The sequence below is a fragment of the Tamandua tetradactyla genome, chromosome 1 (genome assembly GCF_023851605.1).
Source record: "Tamandua tetradactyla isolate mTamTet1 chromosome 1, mTamTet1.pri, whole genome shotgun sequence".
In the NCBI taxonomy this organism is placed as follows: domain Eukaryota; kingdom Metazoa; phylum Chordata; class Mammalia; order Pilosa; family Myrmecophagidae; genus Tamandua; species Tamandua tetradactyla.
Genome location: NC_135327.1, coordinates 201,272,281 through 201,289,088, shown reverse-complemented (window position 1 = coordinate 201,289,088; position 16,808 = coordinate 201,272,281). Strand labels below are relative to the sequence as shown.

The 16,808-nt window shown below is 34.5% G+C and overlaps 1 protein-coding gene across 5 annotated transcripts in view; it reads right to left on the bottom strand.

The window, feature by feature from the left end:
• Positions 1–6,079: 6,079 nt before the first annotated feature.
• Positions 6,080–16,808, bottom strand: part of RBM33 (RNA binding motif protein 33) — a 178,262-nt gene continuing 167,533 nt past the window's right edge. For all 5 annotated transcript variants that reach the window (XM_077151030.1, XM_077151039.1, XM_077151050.1 and 2 more), the window contains 2 exons: positions 9,617–9,705; positions 6,080–9,201 (listed from right to left, as the gene is read on the bottom strand). In XM_077151030.1, the coding sequence (XP_077007145.1) occupies positions 9,153–9,201; positions 9,617–9,705 (138 nt within the window). In that variant the 3' untranslated portion in view covers positions 6,080–9,152. The remainder of the gene's footprint in view (positions 9,202–9,616; positions 9,706–16,808) is intronic.

The following is a 16,808-nucleotide window of genomic DNA, read 5'->3' as shown; positions in this document are numbered from 1 at the left end:
AAGGAGTTCCCATGCATACAGTGTCTCCCAAATTAAAACTTTTCTACCTGAAACCTCAAGATGATTTCTGTTCATCTTCTATAGAGATTTCATTACAAAATGCAAAGCACAGGCCCTTAAATAATTACTTACTTACGGAATATGGATTAAAATGGAAGAAAGATAGTTTTAGCTTTAATCTACTAGGTGTTTTCAGATGATTATTTAGGTTTACAGTTCAATGAAATCAAACTTGTGAAATAATCGACATATCCACTTTTGGTACAAATCACTTTCTTCTGAATTTCAACTTCTCCCAAATCTGCCTTTTCTCTTGCTTTCATGTTGCCTTACCTAGAATCAAAGTGAGGCATTTTCTTTCTCATCCTTACAAACAGGGAACAGTGACACAATATGGGGTATCCTTAAAAGTAAATACGATTTTTGTCAGTAAAGCAGTGGATATCTTTGGTGGATCTAAGAGGTGCCTGGAGGATGTTTATATCTCCTGGCAAACTATCTTGCTTTTGCAAAGCACTGCATTCATCTACTCCGTTTTTATATTGTGGCATTATAACTACCTATGTATTATGCAGGGGTGAAATGCATTAAGATAGAATCTAAGAGCCTCAAGTCCTCCAGTTTATTGCCTGGACAGCTTACTGATGGCTCTGGCGAATAACGGTCAATTCAAGTAGCAACCTGATGAAATCCATTCCTAAGAGATTAATACAGGCTGGGAACACACGTGTCTCTTCTTTAAACAGAAATTGATGATGTTTTCAAACCCACTTGTGCTCTTCCCTAACACCCATCTTGTTTGTTCTGTCAGATATTCGATATTGGTCTGGATGGACAATGGAGATGACCCAGGAAGGCTACTGCTTTTATGTACTAGTAACTCCTCCTCACAGCCATTGATGATACCATGAAGGATTCTCTGGTTGGCTGAATTATGCACCCCAACAAAAGACATAGACTTAATCTTAATCCATGACCCTGTGGGTGTGAAATTGTAAATTGGACCTTTGAAGATGTTGTTAAGGTATGCCTAGCTGAATCAGGGTGGGTCTTAATCTGTATTACTGTAGACCTTATAAAGAGAAGAAAATAGAAGCCAGAAGTTCTAGAAATCCATAGAGGAAGAAGCTAGAAGTCAGCACAAATCTTAATAGCAAACACGAGGAGAGAGAGAATACCATGTGATGGAAGGCTGATAAATAAGCCAGGAAACCCCAAGGATTGCAGCAAGCTAGCCCCAGAATGCTTGACTTCAAGAAGAAAAGCATTACCTTGCCAATAACTTGATTTTGGACTTCTAGCCTTTAAAGCTGTGAGCTAATAAATGCTGGTGGTTTAACCCAACCCATCATGTGGTATTTGTCATAGCAGTCTGGCAAACTAAGCCAGATACAAGGACTGCAATTAAGTAGACCTGCATATCTCCCATAAAACTTATGAGAAACAAAATGAAGTATTTATTGAGCACCTACCACTCCACAGGCACAGCAGTAATGTTACAGATACCCTTAATTTAATCTCCATAAGATATGCCCCTTTTTTCAGATATAAAAGGTGAAGCATTCAAAAACAGAGTCCATGGTGGAGCCAGTATCTACTGTCTCCCTGAATCCCAAATCCCATACATCAATATTAAGATGTAGTCTAGAAGGGAATACAGAACTGTTAAAGTAGCTGGTGTGTGAATGCTGGGTTTTCTCTTAATGTTTCCTTTGACATTGCTTCTTTGAAGGGTGTGGTTGTGCTTTATTTTAAAAATACTTTTCAAAATGGAACGTGATTTATAAGCAATTAGTAGTATCACGAAAATGCTGATAACATTAAATGGAAATAACATGCTATGTATAAATAGCATAAATGCTGTGATGACTAAAGAACAAGGCACATGCATGTAACAGAAACAAAGGAAGTAACAGGGTGACATGGTAGAATGATGTTAAGGTTGACTGTATTACTTTCAGCCTTCTTTAAAAAGTGTTAGAATACAAATTTCTTTCTAAAAGTTGTAAATATTACTTGTAATTATGCTTTTAAAAATTAAAAGATAATATAAACCTCCACCCCCAACAAAACAAAACATACTTTGATGTCTGTTTGGTCAGTTCAAAGTTTTTAAACCATGGGAAGATGATAAAGATGCACTTACTGGCTACTATGACCTTCATATGGGCCAATTAAATACCTATTTCTAGAAAACCTCTCAAGGCTTTGGAATGCATCTTGAGTCAGGGCTGGCTCTCTCACAGCTGCACAATTAGGCTGCTAAGCAGGGCAGGAGGCTACACAAGAGTGGAGTCTGAGAAGGCCTGAGGACAAGTATCACCACTTTTGGGAAAAAACACAAACCCTCTTAAGGAGGGCAGGAAATGCTGCCCTTGTCTACAGAGGTAAGATGTGATATGAACAGAATCTGAGTGGCAATATAAAGTCAAAGCCACAGAACAAAGGTGGAAACTGTAAAATTTTATTGACATGCCTTTCAAATTACAATACAGTTCAAACAGATTTTTTGGTATGAGTCATACAGAAGATAAACACAACAACACATTTTATTTTCAACTACATCACTATTATTTGTCACATATGCTCCTGGTAAAGTTGTCATAGTGTTTAATGCAGAGTGAAAAATGGGGTAAAACATGGCAACATCGTTTTTTCACAAACAAATAAAGTGTGTTTGGTAGAAAATATGAAGTAAATCAACCCAGAGGAAAGTAATTCAGTCATCTCTTCATTTTTAAACTCTTAAAGGACACCCAAAAAACACAGCTTCATATTCCCGAGATGGACCAAAAACAGCATGTACAGTGCATACTCATTAAGGTTAGGAAGGATCACAGTCAGCAAGAGTAATTACAGATGGTCAAATAGGCCATCACTTCCAAGTGGAAGAATAAGGCACGCTACTACTACCACTGAACTCATGCAAAAGAGGTCCTGCAAAAGTAGAGGGAATAAAAAACAAAGTGGGTGATTAATTACATCGCTAACCGCATGCTGCAGGATACTGGCATCTTTGTTATGGGATCGCCACACACTCCTACAGAGAGTAAAACTGCAAAATAACAGAATTGAAATGTTATTCTCTCTAATCAAAAACCTGGAGGAATAAATTGTGAGTAAAAACCTGTCAAAGCAAAGGTTGAGATATAAATAAGTTGTAAATACAGTGAAAATATTCACACACCCCCACCCCCAGAGTGGAATGTGAAATATTAATACTGAACAGAGAAAAATGAGGGCAGCACTTGCCAATAAACGGGAAAGTTCATCACCAAAAGACAGTGGGTGGGAGGGAGTATGATCGAGATCCAGAGATAGGAAAGTAAAAAGAAATAAAAGAATTGCAGAATGGGTAAAAGAGCCGTCAGTGATAAGATGGTAAAGATGAAAGATGAGTTTCAGCACGTAAAGCAAAGTAACAAGAGGGAGAAGCATGGGAGGATGGCTTGGGATGTGATGCAGTTAATAAAATGATGATGGTAGCAAGAAGAGAACAGAGAAGTCTAGCAAAGACAGAACCAGCTCAAAAATGAATATATCAGATTTCATGCTTTTTCTTTGTTGTACCTGAAAATTAAACAGTGCAATTAAAGCCTAAGAGTTAAAATCCTCATAGAGGAAAAAACAATTCTGGATCCCATGCCTGTGAGAAAGCAAAGCTAAATTATAAAAATTAATGATTCTTTGCTCTTTGGTAAATGGTATAAAAGTCTGTTTTGTGTGCACATAGTTTTAAAAACCTAAGCTATGTATTTGAAGACAATGCTGCACAGTGACAGATTTGAAAAGTCCTTAAAAAAAAAATCAGGTTCTATTCATGTGCCCTTAAAAAATGCAAAGTCATTTAAAGAAAATTAGGCTAAAAGAATGTCAAGTCTACTTCCTCAAGAATTTTAAAATATTAAACAACCTTATGAATATATTAAAGTAGTAAACCTGCTTGTCCAATCTGTGGAACATATTAAAATAAAAAATCTACATGTTTCCTTTCAAAAGACCTATATTTTTCTAGTTACCTTTAAAAATTAGTAAAATAAAACAAAGCAAAGCAAAATACCAACATGAAGACCTTTTTATATTTTAGTTGGTTAGAAGTAAAAGGAAAAAGCAAATACTGAAGAAATTTCTCATTAAAAATACCTATTCTACCAGCCCATCCTAGTTAAACGATTTCCTACCAAAACATGGCACAGGAGAAAGTTAAGATTTTTAAAACATTTTCTACAAAAGGCAGGTTACAAAGTGTGAAACCAATGATCCTTCCCAACCATATGATACCAGAAGATGGTATACCTGAGGATCCAATATGAATCAGTGAGTTTAGCTTTGGTTCCAGTACACAAAACCATGGGCTTATGTACCTAAGAAGTCAGGCATTTTAAATAATAAAAATTAAATAGGTTGCAAAAAAAACCTTACGTAAAATCCGTAGGATTTAATATTAAATCAAGGCCAAATGCCTTTGGAGGGTCCATATTTAAGAATGTCCAAAATAACATTTCATTTACAAATTTTATAAATAGTTAAAGGTCTACTGAAATGCTAATTAAATACAATAAATTATCTAAGCTGTTTCCCTAATTGATCTAAACTTCTTATGGTTTCCTTCAAGAGTCTCGTTTCCATTTTCTCTCTTCTGCCCTCTCCCTCTAATAGAGTTACTTTCCTTTTAATGTCACTTTAAAAATATTTTTAAGAACCAACTTTCAAGTTTTCCATCTCTCCCATCCTCACTTCTGTTCATAGCTATACCCACTCCAAAAAAAAAAAAAAAAAAAGGAGGGGAAGGATGGTGCTATCCCTCAATGAAGGAAATTAAAATTGGATCTCAAAGTGAACCGAGAACCAAATCCTGTGAGTAGGAAAGAAGGGAAAATAAAACGTAGGTTCCTGGGAAGGACAATATAAAAATGACTAAACCCCAAGTCAAGACATTATGAGCACTACAGACACTGCACTAGGGAATATATTTCTTGAAAACTGTTTTGCATTTTGTCTCTCTAGTGAGAGAATACAGGACAGGAAAAGCAACTAGAAAACTAAAGAGGTTTCTAACACTCTACAATGTACAAGAATAATATTATAGTCATTACAATATACCAATCTTGTTTTTGTTCAATTATGCTACTAAAATTTAACTGTATCTTCAACCAAGTATCTTACTGAGCTTACCTTCCCAATTATATAACAAAGAAATAAAATAAAACAAAACATCAAAAGCCAAAAGGAAAAAATAAGTGGCAAGTTCTCAAAACTAATACTACTGAAAGAATCACGATTTTCTTTTTCTAACCCCCCACATATGCCAATCATACCCTCATCTTATTAAAGGAGTTTAACAACCCACTAAATTCAAGCTATTTAGTCATTTGTGATTTTTAACAGGACAGATCAATGCCCTCTCCTTCCCTCAGGAAACATTTACTGAATCCTCCCATGTGCTCCACCCTGCATATTCCCAATTTGACTCCTCTTAAGAGTCAGTGTGTTGGAAGAAATTTTATTAAGGGGCTCTCCTCTCCCAACTTCTATCCATTCCTCCTTCTCCCTTCAACCTAAATATCTTACCCAGCCTCCTTAAGCAACAAAGACTTCTGTTTTCATAATTTAGCAAATACTGTTTTAAAAAAGATCCCTGTGTAAAGGATCTAAGCTCTGTCACAATTAAGAAAAGCTAAAGAACCAAATTTAAACAATTATTTATCCAGGATCTTTACAAGTCATGATATGAACTACCAAAATTAAAAATAATTGTAATGAAACACCCTGCTCCCACCCATTCCATAAACTCTTCTACAGAATGAGGCAAGTACAGGTATACTTATGATGCTATCTGTCCAGAAAGGAGTGGAGGTGGGGAACCCTGAAAATTTCTTTCGGGGGGTGGGGGAGGGGTGGGGAAAAAAAAAGAGATGAGATTTTTTCCTCTAAAAGATTATCGGTATAGGAATTTAACAAATGTGGCCAGACCAATGATATCGCAAGGTTATGTTCAGATAAATAGCTAAGTGAGCTTATATTACAGCACAAACTTAAAACAAGATAACGCAAAAAGAAAAGAGAAAAATAACTTGGCTCCACATAATCACCTATTGTATTTACCTTATGAGATAACACTGATATTTACTGGCATTAAGCCTCTCGAATTTGTGAACAAATAATACACAGATCAGGATAAATGTATTGACTTACTACCATCTTTATAAAAATCGAATATACACACAAACACATCAACAATTATGGAACTATATCCATTAAACTTTGATAAGACAACACAAAAGAACTAACAAATAGCTAAGATGTTGCTGAGTTGAAAGCATTTCAATAACATTTTAATTTTAAAAGGTCCATATTTACAAAGTATGTTAAATGCTTTTGCATTTCATTTTAAATGCATGATAAATAAAGAACAAAGATAATGGTTGCAACAGATCTTCCAAGAGGGTTCAGTTTAAGGTGGTCTGATTTAACTGCTAGAAGTGTACCAAAAATGGAAATAACATTACTTTCTAATTCTGCTTCTTTCCTTTTCAGTAGTTTCCTTCAAGAAAACTAAACCTTTATTACTAGGGTTGTCTCATATTAGCAGAGTCCATTTACAATGGTTGTTTGTATATTAAGAGAGACCGGACTCCATTTAGCCATAGCCAGAGCTTTACTGAAGACCCAGTTCTACTTCATCTTTTCAAGAACATTATAGATAGGAGATGTATACAGATATAGATGTATGTGTGTAGGCAGTTACAGACACATACATGCTCCCATGGCACCATATCATACTCAGATAACACCAAAAGCAGACCTTAAAGTAGCCATGAAATCTGTGTTGAACAATGGTGCCCAAACAGTATTTAGTGTTATCATCACTAACTAGGAAAAAAAACAAACACTTAAATGCCTACTTTTCAGAGACAGCACTCAGATTATTGGTTTCAAAGCAACAGCACTCTCAGACTATTTCAGAAAATGGCACAAGTTTATTAAGCTGATTTTATTGCATCAGTAAGTCCTCCCTATTAAGAACATAAGTTCAATATCTATAAGTCTTCTCACTGCTGTACACGGATACTAAGTGGTTTTGATCTCTCCTAATTACGGCTCACAGGCTACCAAACTCATTTTAATGCAGCTCTCTGTGGACTGAACCAAATAAACTACATTTTTAAACATATATGTATATAGTCTTAAAAATAGGCAGGCAGTGACAACCTGTGTCAAGCAGGTGAAGGTCACACAGCACTGACTGTACTGGAGGCATCTACAAGCCTGGGTGGACAACAGTCTTCCAAATGTTAGGGACTTTCTGGAACAAAGGTAGCTAGTCACTGCCAGATGGAGCCAACATAGTTTGCAAGAAATTCACTTTCAAAGTTCTAATATTCCTAAGAATGTCTATAATTTTCCGGAACCTAAATCTTCTGAAGTGCAGCCATTAAAAACAACCACCTTCATTTTCCAGTCTTATTCTTAAGCACATGATGTTATTTTAGAATCAATGCTACAGAAAGTCTCATAAGGGTAGGGAATACTCTTCTCCAGTTCTTACTATCTGTTTGGTAACTTAATTGAAGGGTAATATAAAATTTCAATTGTGAAAAAACGAGATGATAAAAGTTCACATGAACTTGGTCTCCTTTAAGTACTATTAGAAGGCTGACAGACATGAAGGAATACATTTGCTTCAAAGAGTGTTTCAATGTTCATATTCTGGCCCTTACCGGGTAACTAGATACATTAGTGATAATAGGCTTCCATTTCCCTTAATTCTATTTAATAATGTCAACAAACTTGACATGAAATCTTAAGTATAAAATATAACTATAAAGTCATCTGAGTATGCCCTACTACACTAATTGCTCAAATAGTTCAGGTCCACATTAGAACATATCCAAAATAGTGAAACTCTTTCATGAGCAGAAATACAATAAGGCACTTTTTTCAATGTTTGCTTAGAATGAATTTGACTAAAGGTTGCTTTATGGAGAATAAGTATCTCACCTTTTAAAGGAACCTCAAGAATTACTAAAAGCAGTTTCATGATGATACACACATACATTTTATTTCGGGGTTATATTATCCCTGAAAGATCGCCATTACCTCACATCCGTTTTTTCATGAAGAATTACAAGCCAGAGCAAAAATCACTTTGCCATTAGGTCCACTGAAGGACAGTACAGTCCCCTCTCAAAAGGCCTTTAAAAAAAAAAAAATCAAAACAATGATATCTAGGTTCCCAAAGAATGTTATATACCACAAAGCCAGTGATATAAATATACCACCTTCGGCTCTATTTAAAAAAGAGAAAATAATCAAATAGGTATATTAAACTCTCAAGATGTTCCTCAATCTCACACTGGAGCTGTGATATGCAACTCTACCCAAAGGGAATCATATTAAAAAGCTGCAAAATAAGAGGCCAGAAGAGAACTGCAATGGTGCCTATCCAGTATTTTTGCCTTATTTGGGAATAATGGTAAAAAGAGGTGGGTAGTTTCACCCTGGAACTAGGAACAGACACTTGGCGCCTTTGAAATATTTACAAGAAGCAGAATCTGCCACTTCAATGGGCACTACTCCCAACCACACCTTCTTATACCCTGGCTTTCCAGGATATGCAAATGCCAATTAATAATCACCCAAATTTTAATCTACATTTTTTACAAGAACGTTTTGAGGTCTTTCTGAGAAGACAACTCAAGTTAAACTTGGTCAAGAAAACTGCTTTCTAGCCTGCACTGAAGATAAGTGCAACCATTATCAAATATTCTTTGCTGTGAAAAATACTTAGAATTTGTGACGTTAATGTTCTTTCCTGAATCTAAGTCACTGTGCTCAATCATTCAGTAAGATCTTGAAGAACAATGTCTACATGCATTGTAAGCACTTTGAAAACAAAAGAAAATGAAAAACTGTAGTTCTTTGTGGTTACAACAGAATCTGAAGAACTCTAACACCAAACTCCAGTTTGTTATGTCCTGTAAGTTCAGCTCTTCTTTACTCAATCCTGTTGCTGTCTGTAGCTCCGGACAACAGTTATGCAAGACTGCTGACTGGAAAGACCTAAGATCTTGAGGATTCTGCTCCGGTAGCTTCTTTGAAGAAATTCCACAGTATCTGTATAGCATAAGGTCAGATTCTCCTATTGGAAATCACTCAACAATCAGGGCCACATTTATGTGGGACAAATCTATCATATGCCTATGGAAATTAAAAAACAACAACAACATTAAGTTAATTCTGCACATCAGCAATAAATTCACCAAGGTAAGAGAAAACAAAAGGTATTCTAATTAATGAAAATCTAGTATTTTAAAAATCCAGGTTTACAGGTAAGATGTATATATACATTATAAAGTATAATATAAAAAAAAGTATAAATACATTATAAAGGGGATAGTGATCCGCATTACGAAAGCATGCTTTGTTTTATGAACAGATTTGCTGTCTGCTCTCTTTATGCATTACTGGTGTATTTCTAAAATAACAGGTGGGCATATATACACACATATTCAAAGCAATATATTACTCTGATAGAAAGATCACAGTATAGACGCTCTGCCTCACACTCCTAAATCACCACAACTACAGAGGTTCCCCTTCAGGATCCAGTTACCTGTGGAATTTCTGCTGAAACGCTAATGCGTGTGCTGGTTCCTTAAATTTAGCTATGGCTTTCCGTTGCTGGGGAAGCATCTGTAAACTCTGGAAGAGGAAACAAAGAAACATTTTAATATCACATTGAACATGGTAAATATATATGTATATATATATATATATACACACACACACACACACAAATACACATTATTAGCTTTAATAGCGTTTTATCAAACAAAAATAAAAAACAAATAAAAATTTTAAATACAGAGTTCTACTCTAGGCTGACACCTGAATGACCAAAACAATTTAAAGTGCTTCCCTTTCTATCTCCAGTTTTTCTTCCCAGCAATTTTTCATAGCTGTCAAGATAATCTATCCAAACACTGCTTCCATTCTCCTGATCAACACATGCTTATATCCTCTCACTTGGTTCTTAAGAATTTCCAAAATCTAGCCAAAAGCAAACTATTCAATCTTCTCTCTAAACCTTCTCTATTAAGACTCAGTGGCAATTAATTCTTGAGAGGGAGTCACTTTCTTTTCTCATACCTTCCTGTCAGGTGATTTATAATGGAGGTCCCTAAACAATCTTTTTATAAAACAGTATCTATCACATCAGAGAAAACTGCTCTGTCATAAGGAAATCCCACTATCCATGAACTTTCTAGAATGAATAATCATTTCTTAATTTACCGTTCTGGGTAAATTTGGATTTTCATACACTTAACTGGGTCACAGTGAGGGGCAGCAGCACTTTTGGCTGTAATCAGCATAATCTGTTAACATTTCGGATTTAAGAGAATTTGATATTAAGTGATACCGAAGCATCTCATATTAAATCTTCAGGAATCCTGAGAGAGCTGCCATCCTTTATAGTAAAACAACCATACCAAGAGTACACTCTTTGCAGTGAAAACTAAACTGAGGTTATAGAGAGCTACCAAAATAAATGATCAATTAATAAATAGGAAAGTTCATTTAAAAAGAAAGCATTTGAGAAAGATTATTTACATTAGGGTCTTCATATATTCTGTGAGGAAGAAGGGGAATTGCTTTTTGTTTATCTGAAGCTTTAATTTACTATTGTTTTGACTGAACTCTGGAACCAGAAGTCTATGCAAAGTAGAGGAACAGGCAAGAGAATGTAGAGATCTATCAGGTAATATTTTCTGACCCATTAGTCAGTCCTAATCTTCAGAGCTTGATACTCATCAAAGCATTTTGGTTACACAGCAAGATTTGGAACAGTTGTACCTGAAGCAATATTCAAGGCTCACATGACTCTGCAATTAAAAGTAGGCATAATCAATCAATTGCAAAGAGATGGAAACAGCTAAAATGTCCATCAACAGAAGAATGGCTAAACAAACTGTGGTATATACATACGATGGAATATTATGCAGCTTTAAGACAAGATAAACTTATGAAGCATGTAATAACATGGATGGACCTAGAGAATATTATGCTGAGTGAGTCCAGCCAAAAACTAAAGGACAAATACTGTATGGTCCCACTGATGTGAACGGACATTCGAGAATAAACTTGAAATATGTCATTGGTAACAGGGTCCAGCAGGAGTTAGAAACAGGGTAAGACAATGGGAAATTGAAGCTGAAGGGATACAGACTGTGCAACAGGACTAGATACAAAAACTCAAAAATGGACAGCACAATAATACCTAATTGTAAAGTAATCATGTTAAAACACTGAATGAGGGCGGGCCGCGGTGGCTCAGCGGGCAAAGTGCTTGCCTGCTATGCCGGAGGACCTCGGTTCGATTCCCGGCCCCAGCCCATGTAACAAAAACGGAGAAACAGAATACAATAAAACAAGAAAATGTTTAAAAATGTTTCCCTTTCTTCCTTCCTTCCTTCCTTCTATCCTTCCTTCCTTCTCTCTGTCTTTCCTTTAAAAAAAAAAAAACACTGAATGAAGCTGCATCTGAGCTATAGGGTTTTTTTTTTTGTTTTTTTTGTTTGTTTGTTTTTTTTACTATTATTACTACTTTTATTTCTTTTCTCTATATTAACATTTTATATCTTTTTCTGTTGTGTTGCTAGTTCCTCTAAACCGATACAAATGTACTAAGAAACGATGATCATGCATCTATGTGATGATGTTAAGAATTACTGAGTGCATATGTAGAATGGTATGATTTCTAAATGTTGTGTTAATTTCTTTTTTTTTCTTTCCGTTAATAAAAAAAAAATAATTAATTAATTAAAAAAAAGTAGGCATAATCAGGCATGCTCTCAGCACACTTTTTTTGGGGGAAGAACCTGGGCTGATAACATGACATACATCTTAAGGAATTGCATAAGACACAGCATTTTCATGATCAGTTTCATGCACAAAAGAAACTCTGCGCATCAAAATCTAAGGTTTATGATCACTACCTTCCATTTTGAAAATATGTACTTCTACAATTCAGTTATACACTTTCATACATGAGCTGTGTTCCAGTAGCTTTGATTCTTGAAGATGACTGTATAAAATATAACTTTTACAATGTCACTGTGTGATTGTGAAAACTTTGTGTCTGATGCTCCTTTTATCCAGGGTATGGACTGATCAGTTAAAAAATATGGATTAAAACAATAAATAAATAGGGGGGATGAGGGGCAAAATAGGGGGGATGATGTGTCTTGGTCTCTGTATTAAATATAACACAGTTAGAAAAAAAAATAACTAGTGGTAATCATGGTCCTTTAAAAGTACTGAAATATGTCTTGCTTAACTTTGAAGCATAAGTCAAAGATCTACAATGGAAGCCCATAGCTAAAAATATCTACCTCTTAGAAAAAAATGTTCAAAACATTATACTGCACATAAAACAAGTACTCCCTGTTTTAATAACCATAAAAAATTCTATTAGTGACCATGATAGGAGAGCCCTAAAAAGTATTAAAACACTTTCCAAAAAGCTGCCCATGTATAAAATGGACTTTGAATGCTTCTATAACAATGTCATAACACAGAAATAAAAAGTTTTAAGTCTCCAAATTAATACTGATAAGGTCTGTAAATTGACCACCACTAGAAAGAGTAGCCAAATCCTTTCAAGAATGTATCAAGACAGTCCCAGCAATTCAGGCAACTGAAGCAGCATACTCAGAAGCAATGGGCTTTGTCGTCTCTTTTTTTTCTGACACAAGCTTAATAAGTATCAGATTGTCTTCTTTCTGATATTGAAAAAACGGAAACAGAAGATTTTCTTGATATTTAACTAGCATTAATAGGAAAATAAATCTCAATAGCTTGGTTTTTAATTAATTAATTTCTCTATCTTAGATTTATTCTCAGTGATATGGCTTTTCTGCCCTTTGAAATTCTATTTGTATTATGACAGAGTCCTGTTTTCTCTACCAGGCTGCCAGCCATGTCTTTCTGCTTGCTTCTGTTCTTAAATTCTGTTTTCAAATGATTTTCAATTATTGAAATTAAGAGAAATATTCAAAGAGAAATGTCATTCTCTTTTGTCACCAGATGAGGGCAGAGAAGAATGTGGGATAACAGTCATTTCTCGGTTTAATAAAGAGCCAGCTTCAAATGGCTTGTAACTACAACTATAGCAACTAGGTAGGACTTCCACTGCTCAATCCACTTTTCTGGTGTTTAATACTGCTTTTGGTATTCTTTCTGTTCTTTCTTCTGACAATATGGCGATACTCCGCTAGGGTTTTGAAGTTCCCACTTAAGTGATAATTACAATAGCTTCAAATAACTTGTGGTAAATCTTATAGCCAGAATGAAAAAAATAGTAAATTTATCTTATATGAAAATATAAAAATTGCTCAATTAGTAATGAACAAATTTCTCACAGCATCACAAACAATTCTGAACACTTTACAGTGCACAGTTGAAATTCACTATGATTTTGAAACACTATGCTTTTCTTTCAAGAAAAAAAATTCTACAATTTCTGATGGTGATTTTATTTCCTTAGGGTGATTTCACAACGTAAAATGAAGGCATGAGGCTGCTAATGGTAAACATATGATATAAGAAGATTACTCAATTTATAATCTAAATGTCATATATCTCAATTTGATTTAGGAGGTATCAAGAGAGAATAAGCATCCAATAGAATTCTTAAATTAGAAGAATGACATTTTTCAAATAATCAGCACAATTAACAATGGCATTTTCTTAAAATTTTGCTTCATAACTACTTCCCTCTTTTTTACACTTTTGTGCCTTCTTTCAAAAAAATAAACCCTATTTTCAAGATATTAAGATTGAATCATAAAAACTGTCAATAATCAACCATTTCTGACCTATCAAAATGACAAATATTAGTGATTTCTCTATGAGGAGCAAAAGAAAAACTCTGCACATTAAAATCTAAGGTTTATGATCACTAGCTTCCATTTTGAAAATATGTACTTCTACAATTCAGTTATACACTTTCATACATGAGCTGTGTTCCAGTAGCTTTGATTCTTGAAGACGACTGTATAAAATATAACTTTTACAATGTCACTGTGTGATTGTGAAAACTGTGTCTGATGCTCCTTTTATCCAGGGTATGGACTGATGAGTTAAAAAATATGGATTAAAACAATAAATAAATAATAGGGGGGATGAGGGGCAAAATAAATTGGGTAGATGGAAATACTTGTAGTCAGTGAAGAGGGTTAAGGAGTATGTATGAGCTTTTTCTTTTTGTTTCTTTTTCTGGAGTGATGCAATTATTATAAAAAATGATCATGGTGATGAATATATAACTATGTGATGATACTGTGAGCTACTTATTGTACACCATGTATGGACTGTATGTGTGTGAAGATTTGTCAAAACAAATTTTTTTTTAAAAAGCCTATAGAGCGATAAAACTGAATTATTCACTCAATAATTTTACTGATAGGATTTAATGTAATTTTGTATATGAGAACTGAGTTACTACCACCACCTAGTAAATGTTCAATAAATACAGGAACTATTAAAAAAAAAAGAAAAAGAAAGAATAGCTAGTAGGTAAATAGCTATCTTTCATTCCCATGAACTAGGAAGAGTTTTATTTAAACCCTGAGAAGCAGAAAGAGGCTATGGGAGAATTCAAATGCCCAGTTGGTCAAAAGGATTTTTATTTTATCATGGCAAGATTAAAATAGGTTGATATTTAGAAACAGAGCTCTCTGAGAAAAAACTTCGCTGGAAGGCAAAAGTCTGAACTATAAGCTACTTCTGTGTATAACCATGAATATCAATTTTATGCTTATTTCAATGGTTTTAGAAACCTAGAGAAAAGAACTGTTTCACAAGAACTTTGTACACTGAGATAAACCATGCAAAGTTGACGTTGTACTACAACAGTATTTCAGGGTACTTGGTATATTTACATCTGGAAACACTATGCATATTGATTTAGCTCACTGAGGCTATATATTTTACTTGCCGCTAAACTGTTACCCATCACCTACTTGGTTCTTTTCTCCCAAACCACTTCAGCTCCTTAGTTAAATGATCCTTGAAAGAAATGTACTGATTCATTTGCCTAATGTTTTATGGTACATCAAAGCCAATTTTGAAGCAATATTTAGCCATTTAAATATATGACATAGTGCTAATAAATATTATTTAAATAAATATATATACGGTATATTTTCCATTATACCATTTTACTGAACAATGTTTTCATAATTCACAGTAACTCAGAAGTGGTGAAATAACCTAGTCTAACCTTTTCTTCCTATTTCAGACCTTAAGGAAAAATCAGCCTCCTCTCTAACAACTAAATGACCCTGTCCCCACTGTGGACCAAAGACAGGAAGTTCAAGGAAAGGATCAAGCATGACAGCTCTGGAAAAGGCAACCAAAGCAGAGAGTTTTACTGAGGTAAGAATTATAGTAGAGCAAAATGAAGACATCAAATAGGAAAGGAAGGGAGGAAATGACAGTAGAAAACAGGGATCAAAAACAAAATATTTCTGAATATGATTAAAAGGGGGAAATGTTAGATTATACATATGGTAACAGAATAAAAAATTTTAAAAATTGATGGAACTACATACACAAGCCCTGTAAGTTAAACCATGAACCATAGTTAACAGTACAATTATAAAATTTTGCTATCATTGACTATAATAAATGTGCCACACTAATACAAGTGTTAGTAATGGGGTGGTATATGGGAATCCCGTATTTTATGCATGGTTGCTCTGTAAAACCACAACTTCTCTAAACATAAATAGAAAGATATACAGATAGACAGACAGATAATTGCTTGGAAGCATAAGATTTTGTAATTATGGGACCATCTGTATACAGATAATGTGCAATTTAACAGTAGAAAAAATTAAAAGCCGAATAAAAAGCTAATCTGATACGATATATTACAAGGTCAGAAGTTATTTTTTCAAAGTTTTGCTACTTCAAGAATGACAATAATATAGAACAAAATTCTACTCCAAAAGGATTTTTTAAATGAGACCCTGAATATAGTTTCTACCTTTAATGTAACTTCAACAGGACAGGCTGAGATGACTGGGGCTGCCTCATTCTACGTCCCCCTTTCACCTTCTCAGACATCTACCCTTTCCCATACCAGTTCTTTAAAAACATTAAAATAAGAAACATCAAATTACTTCAAATATCAATATTCTCAAACACCTTTCAGTTACAGAAAAGGAGTAGTTTCATAAAATTTCAAATTCTGACCAAGTTCTTTGAGCTCTCACACCTTCTCCAGGAAAAAAGAGAGAAAACTAAGCTATAAAATATATTTAAATTACGTTTCCAAACCCCTCTACTAAATTAAACTCTACACAACATTTTCTTTAGCTTACTGCATAGTCAACTTTTGACTACATGGAGTCATCCCTGCAGAGATAATCCACAACCCTTGCTAATATCATCTTCATCACTCACTACGACCACTACAACCAAAGTGGGGAAAACCACACAGAGAAGTAACTCAAATCACACACATAATGCTATTCTTTAGCAGCTCTAGTGAAACTTCCTGGCCAACCTGAAATGTATGACTCATGGTTCATTTCAATTAGCCTCTCTCTCCTTTTTAATACCTGTTACTGAGTATGACCAACAATGGCCTATACATTGCCAGAATGGTAAAATATCCTGAAAACTTACTTTACTAGGTTCTTTTTTTAGGATTTCAAATCTAGATGTTGGGAAAATATACTCAAGATTGATTAATGCCAGAGTTATTTAATTCCAATTTAGATTTTTAACTTTTCATA